This window comes from Kryptolebias marmoratus, linkage group LG12 (genome assembly GCF_001649575.2).
Source record: "Kryptolebias marmoratus isolate JLee-2015 linkage group LG12, ASM164957v2, whole genome shotgun sequence".
NCBI lineage: Eukaryota > Metazoa > Chordata > Actinopteri > Cyprinodontiformes > Rivulidae > Kryptolebias > Kryptolebias marmoratus.
Genome location: NC_051441.1, coordinates 8727329 through 8734896, shown reverse-complemented (window position 1 = coordinate 8734896; position 7568 = coordinate 8727329). Strand labels below are relative to the sequence as shown.

The 7568-nt window shown below is 41.9% G+C and overlaps 1 protein-coding gene across 4 annotated transcripts in view; it reads left to right on the top strand.

The window, feature by feature from the left end:
* The window catches only part of si:ch211-114m9.1 (rho GTPase-activating protein 44), a 28071-nt gene extending 20793 nt beyond the window's left edge, over nt 1-7278 (top strand). For 2 of the 4 annotated variants that reach the window (XM_017425410.3, XM_017425409.3), the window contains 3 exons: nt 1523-1668; nt 1791-2186; nt 3830-7278. In XM_017425410.3, the coding sequence (XP_017280899.1) occupies nt 1523-1668; nt 1791-2186; nt 3830-3984 (697 nt within the window). In that variant the 3' untranslated portion in view covers nt 3985-7278. Of the gene's footprint in view, nt 316-1522; nt 1669-1790; nt 2187-2780; nt 2833-3829 lie in introns of all 4 variants that reach the window. The other 2 variants (XM_037978828.1, XM_017425411.3) reach the window with 2 other exon arrangements.
* Nucleotides 7279-7568: the final 290 nt, after the last annotated feature.

Below are 7568 nucleotides of genomic sequence, written 5' to 3'. Positions count from 1 at the left end.
GCGCTGGTCTGGCTTCACCCCCCCTGCCCCACCTCCGTCTTCCTCTTCCTCCTCCTCCTCTTCGTCCCTTGACATCAATTCGAACCCCAAACCTAGCTGTCTGCACTTCCCCAAGCACAGCCCGCCGGGTGACATGTCGCACGCCCCCCCGCCTGACACAAATGCCTCTCCGCTTTATGTTAAAACCCCTTTGGTACTGACCCGCCACGACCAGGCCCTTGGCAACCCCCCTAGCCTCCCCTCGTCTGTTCCCCCGCCCCCACCGTGGGCTGCCTGTCCATGTGCCCGAGAGAGAGGACCCCCCAGGCTGACTAGGTAAATACAACACACCTACGGCCACTATGGATGCATCACAGAGTGGCAGCTGCATTTCTCCTCTATAGTTCGCTGGCTCATATCTGCGTTTTTGCTTCATTTTCCTCCTTTTTTCAGTGTCAAATCTAAGATTTTGTAACAGTCAGGTTGTCTGGGGATGCCTGTGATGCTGGTTGCCATAGAAACCAACGATATACGTGGCTTACTCAGCTTGACATTGTTGTGTAAAGGACAAAAAACACAGGAAATGCATCAAATGACTTTCAAATATCATGTGATTTTTTTTTATTCTGAAGTTTGAAGTGCTTTTTTTTTTGCTGTCGTATTGTTAACAAATTAATTGAAATAGTTATAGTTTCAATGCAAATCTATGTCTTTGAGGTAGAAATATAGGAAATATATATGATTTAAATTCCCATATGATGTCATAGTCATTATTTTATCAGTTTTACTGATATTTGTTATTATTGCAGGTTTTGTTCATATCTCTAAAGCACCAAGGGAGTTTGAAAAATGCAAAATCTTATTATTAGGTTTCCATTCTGTTCCTTTAACACGTCAACAAAGAATGAAATCTATTTATGAAGAACTTTTCTCACAATGTATATGTTTTTTTCTGTTTGTGTGTGTGTTTGTGTTTTCATCCTCAGTTTCACTACTAAATTCTAGTTCTGTGCAGTATTTGACATCCATTTTTATTTTATCTGACTCTTATTTGGGTTGAGACAAAAAAAAACATGAACCTCATCTGACGTCAGTTCTGACAGTAAAATCATTTGAGTTTTTAATGTGCTGTTAATGTCTAAAATGTCTAAAATTGCTAAAAGAAAAAAAAAACTTGGGGCTGATCTGCCATGTCCAATATAGGGCAAATATGTAGATTTTTTTATTTATTTATGTAACTTATAACTATTTTTGTGTTTTATTTTTAGTGCATAAACATCTATCGATATTTACCTTGATGGACTTGATATTCTGGTGCTCTCAATTGTGTTTTTGATTTCAGAAAATGTTTTAATGTAGGTAAGAATGTGTTTTATAACAGTGTGAGAATCACTAGGGATGGTGATGATGGTGGCAGTGACTGTTGTAGTACTGACGTAACGTGAGGGACGTGTTGTAGAACCGACAAACAATCCAGGCCTTCAGTGTTCAATAATTTGCTGTTTCTGTTCTGGTCCATATGATAATGTCTGCTGTTTTTCAGTTCCCTGAAGAGCAAAGAGCTTTCCCCTATAACTGGACACAAAGCCATCCAGGTGGCAAGTCCAACAGTGCCCCCCAGCAGCAGCCCTCAGAGCAGCAGCCAGTCCCCCCACTCCACAGAGCAGAGTCCACACACTCTGCGCAAAGGTCAGTACTTTTATCTTCTTTTTTCACCTTTAACTGTCTTTCATGAGTCTTAAATGACTTGTTTTGACATTTTTTTTTCAGAGGGGACAGTGATATACTGTAACTGTTATGTGTGTTTGTAGGTTCTAAGAAGTTGGCCCCTGTCCCTCCAAAAGTCCCTTATGGCCAGTCAGGAGGGATGTCTGACCAGTCGACCGGTCAGCCCTCACCGGTCAGCCTTTCCCCGACCCCTCCCAGCACCCCATCCCCATATGGACTGACCTGTCCTCCAGGGCAGGTACCACCATCGTCCCCTGGGCAGACTCCGCTCGGAGCACCCCACTCCCTGTCGTCCCCGCCCTCCCTGACCGGAACGCTCACCAAGTCGCGGCCCGCTCCCAAGCCGAGGCAGAGACCCAGCCTGCCCCCTCCTCAGCCACCCACAGTGCCCCTGGGGATCCCAGCTGTGCCCCCGGTCCCCCAGCCTCTGGAGCAGGGCCTCCTGGATGGACTGTCTCCCGGAGAGAGCATGTCTACAGGTAAACACAAGCCCACGGCAACATCACCCCCACCACCACCACTGCAGCGGCCTTCTCTCAGACTCGCTGTGGCTCTGTCCAACGGAGACGGTGGACGAGTGTAGGACCCTGTAGGACTGTAGACACAGAGGACACCTGTTCCCTTTAATTGACTGATCTCAACTAAATGAATGAAAAAAAGCTGCCTTTTAGAAACAGATGCAAAAATTAAATTTGAGCACTTTTGTGTAGTGAGCAGATGTATTCACCGCTTGTGTTCTGTGATGATGTTTCTGGGTAACGTGTGGAAACATCAGACAAGCATAGCTCGTTCTGCTTGTATGGAAGTCGCCATTAGATTCATCATGTGCTCTCTGTTTATCTGTGTTACCCAGACCCCCCATGTGGCAGAGGTAGGTCAGAGGCTTACTTTGAGCAGGTGTGGAAACATAACCAGAAACACCCCCCTCCCACATTTTATCTGCAGTATGATGTTCTGATGATGAGGTGTTCTGTTAATATATATATTTATATATATATATTCCAGTCATTATTTTTACTTTGTTATATTTATCACTCTCTTGTCCTCCCCTGCTACTATTGTGTACTTTGCAGCTGTGTGAGGCCAGGGATTCAGTGTGGGCTAAGTGTGAGGGGGACTTTTAGGGTAAGCCAGACCGCCCCCCGCCCCATGCACTCCATCTCACTGCCTGGCCTCGTATTGTGGATGCCTCTGGGGTCTCCTGCAGCCTGCGTTAAATACAGCCACCTGTGGCTCTTAATCAGAATGGTTTTTTTTTATGTTGTATCAGCTGAAAATCATTATTCCTTCACAACGTGTAGTTCAACCAATAATGCATGGCTTATGGATTTCCCAGGGTGCACTGCATTGCGCTCACATTGCAGTAACCATCGCTTACAAAGGTCCATCTTAAACTCTCCTCCTCGTTCAGTTTATTCCCTGTGCCCGGCCTCATGCTGGCAGACACCTCCCCCTCTAACCCCCTTTTCTCAGGGGTCCACAGGTAAAGCTTCCTTTCGCTTTTTGTGACCTCTGCTTCCTCTTCTCCCACGCTCCATCTCATTCCTACACAGGAGTAGTCATCAGTCTGTTTGGACCTGTGGCTTCCAGTAAACGGTGCAACGCTAAAGATTCTGCAAATACCTACAGTATAAGCAGCCCTCATGAGATTTCCATTGTTACTTTAAGCCACTTGGTGTCTTGGTGCCATTTTTCTCCACGGAGTTCCACACACACACACATCCTGTTGCCTCTGTGTTGGTTTATCTGGCCATTGTTGCAGCCGTGCAATGTGTCATCGTGCAGTCGTTTGACCTGTTGTTGTGTTTTATCTGACAAAATGTGTGTCGCTGTTCCACAAAAAAGTCAAAAGACTCTAATCTGTGGCTAATATCAAACTGAAAACATCCCTGTGTAGAATGTGAAGCACATGTAATCTACTTTATTCAGGTTCATATGCCCCTCATCACGAGCCAAGCCAAAAAAACAACTAACATTACTTCTGCTCTCTTTCATTTTTACACCTCATTATCATCATCATCATGTACCCCCTCACCCCCTTTTTCCTCTTCCTGTTGCTCATTGATACCTTTTCCACTGTTCTGCTCACCATTTTCACCTTTGCCATCATGCTCACCATTAGATATCTTCAATTATGAAATCCCCTCCATCAATGTCAATCTGGACAGCCTCATCGATGAGTTCAGCGGTGCCCCCTGCAGGAGGTCCATGGCAGTGACAGACTCTCCAGAGGGGGACGCTGGGCCTGAGGAGGAGCCCCAGAGCACCATTCTATGACCTATGACCCCGAGGCATCATGTACCAGCAACCCTATGGCTCTAGATGCTTTTAACTGTTGCCATCGAGGCCTGGTGGAAACAGCGACTGGCCTCACCAATGCCCACCTGAAACCAGGACACGAACTCTCTCTCACATCTGCTTCAAGCTGCAGAGAAACTCATCTTTCACAGCTGCTCGCTATTACATCAATGTGTCAACAAAAAAATCTGAAAAACAAACACCAAAATGCCATAGTGGATGAACTGTTGCCTTTAAGAGGAAAGACTGGAAAATAGATAAGTATTACATCAAGAGATTTGTTTTTTTTTCACTGATTTATTTTTCGTTTTTTTTTTTTTTTTTACTTTGCATTGTCAATGTTTTTGCTTTTTAACACAGTGACTTAAATTTAGTTGTTTTGTATTTATTTATTTTTTTGGCCTTATAACATGCAGTCAAATTGCAATATGATATTCACACCTTGTACAAGTTTGGCTTAGGGAAATTCGTCCTCAGGTTGAAGCAGAGACAGAGTGAGAGCATATAGTTTGGTTTGTATTGCTCACAGGGTATTCAACTTTGCACACATTGAAAACAAATACATGCCAGGCCCTTTAAAAACAGGCTTTGCATGCAGGATGAAACACTTCACTCAGTTTTATTTTTATAACCTCGCTCTCCACAACCTTACGTCTCCGTTTTTGATCACGAACTGTTTGCCAGACGTCTACAGTTGTAGATAAACTCACTTTGGCTCACTTTCTACTGTACCAGCACATAATGAGAAGAATGTTATTGTAATTCTAGCTTTTGTAACTGTTATTTGGAAGAAAGACCCACGATGTTGTTGCATGAGAGGCCAATGTGATGGGCCAGCTTCAGATGGAGGGCCTCAGAGTGGCAGTGCTTTACTTTGTGCGAGTGTTAGTGCTCTTCTTCAGACCCCACGCGTGTTCGGCCTTTTGCAGCTTGATGATAATGGATGGACGACGACACTGCCTTTACGTTCGTGGGATTTATCTCTCTTTGTTTCAAGTGCTTCAGGTTCATTGACCTTTGACCCCCGAGTGTAAATACAAAGACTGTACATAAACTGATGTGTATAAAAAGCGAGAGGAAAAGTATATGTAAAATGCATATCTTGAACATATAATGACGATAATATATGTGCTGATATTTATTGTGTAGAAAATGTGTTGATTAAAAAAAAAGATGTTATTTTTGTCCCTGCACATGATGAACAGGTGTACTGTAGGTTCATCATATTTCACATTAACAGCAGGTAACTACGATGCTGCAGCAGACGTGCAGAATGTTGTTTCTGCCAGAAATCAGTCGAACTTTTTTTTTTAATGCTGTCGCTTAAGATTTGACTTCAGTCCAGTTCGAACTCCAGTGACTTGCACAATAATTACAAAAGATTTTTTCTTTTAAAAAATCTTTCTTAAGTGACCCAAGTTTAAATGAAACGCCTAGCATTCCTTGGAGTAATGCATATATCACCCGCCGCCTTTTATGCCAGAGTTTTAGACGAAGATCACCTTAGGTTGAGAAATGACAAAGTTGTAGCCATTTTGGTCAAACTTTCAAAATAAAAGTATACGCCATATCTCACATGACCTTTCATGATCTGTTGGAGCTTGGATTATGTTGTGAAAGACTCTCCGCTACCAATACAAAATTTTAGCTCCGTGTCTGTACAATTGACTGAGTTAAAGCCCTTTTTTGTGTTTGCTAAGATTTCTTTGCTGTGGTGGCCATCTTCAACTGAACTGACTCCTAAACCCAATCATTTGTAGTTGTACTGCCTATAATTACTTTTTTAAGAGTTTTGTTAAAAATCACCCAGTGGTTTATGAGATGTTTTGTCAACAGACAAGCAGGGTTGACTCCAACAGTTAAAAGCCAAGGTTTGAAGAAAATATATTGCACAATGCGTTGAGCTCAATGTATGTTTGAGGATCGTGCTCAGCTATGATCACACCAAATTTCAGCTCAATATCTGTAAAACTGGCAGAGTTATGGCAGTTTTTGTGTTTTTTTAAGGTCAGTTGGTTGTTGTGGTCAGCTTGAATTGGATTGACTTCAACAGTTTAGGAGTTGTAGATGACTACCAAATAATTACTTTCTTAAAGCTTTATTAATATTTATTCTGGGATTAATTGTTGCTAACGGTGCAGACACAAACATGGGCAAAAACATCATATTTTGCTTTCGGCGGCGGGCAATAATCTAAATAGTTTACCCCATCTTGAACAATTCTAAGCCATTAAACTTATTTGTTTAGTTGGAAAGTTTAGTTTAGTCTAGTTTAATTTTAAGTTCTGAATTTGAAGACGACTGCCCTTTGTTTTTTGCTCCCTGACAATTAGAGATTTTTCAGATTCACCGCAGTTTCACCTTTCCGTTCATTGTACAGTAATGTTATCTATTAAAGTGCGATTACAGTGTTCTCTGATCCACCTGAGTCAAAACAACGTGGCCTCAGCCACATTTTCCAATCTTACAAAAGAAGAAAAGCCATTGATTTCACTGCAAAGCATTTTTTTGAAGGTTTGTTTAATGTGTGAATCAAAAAGAGTTCTAGATTAATCTTTCTGCAGAAGTGATCTATGGTATGCCTCAGTGTGTGTGCTCAATCTTCATGAAGACTTTGGTGATGTTGATTATATCGATAGTTGTGGTAATTATATAACTACAATTGCAAGTGCCCTCACTCTGGTTGTTTTTTTGGAGCTATAGTCATAAATAACATGTGCTAGAGGTTTGATTTTGTGTGCACCATCAATACAGTTGTACAAGGATGTCTCTGAATGTGACTGACACAGATTTTTGATGGCAGGTTATGTCATTCTGTAATAACTAGCAGGACAAATGGGAGTTAGTATTTGAATGAGGTTAGTTTCAGCCTGTTGGCATGTTGTATGACCAGGACATGGCAGTATCACTCTAATGCTTTTGCGCATTATAACTGGAACTTGCAGCAACTTCTTAGCATGCATTCATGTTTATTTTACATGGGGTTACAATGCTGCTGAAAGAAAACAAACGAAAAAAATCATCACTCCCCTCCCTGAAAATGTGAGTTATAATTTTTGTCATCTAAGTTTAGCTATAACAAACTATAAGGGTTTTAAGATGCATATTGATTTTTAGCACCAGATGATACATAGTTTTATCAAGCTTTTTAATGACCTTAGGCCTATTTCTGAGCTCACCTTATCACTGCGTATGTTGGTCTAAATTTAAGCCCGATTTGTTTACATTTTGTGTCCAGGGTTTGAATCAGAAAATAACTAAAAAAAAAAAAAAGTGTCATGCATGCACTTAGATGGGTATTTTAATAATCCATGTTTTCACTGTCTTTTTAGGGATTGTAAGAGGGGTTAATAAAGACGTGCTCAGAAGGGTTCAAGAAAAAGTGGGTCACGACAAATGGTCCTTTGTGGGATTTTGAGCAATATAGAGGAGGAGTGGAGGTTGCCTGTGGATGTACAGCCTCCTTCTGCTTTTCACAGCTAATGTGTAAAACAAAATCTGCTGCTTGTTGAGCCCACCATGCCCACCCCTCCGTCCTCTGCTTGGCATAAGAAGTGGAACAC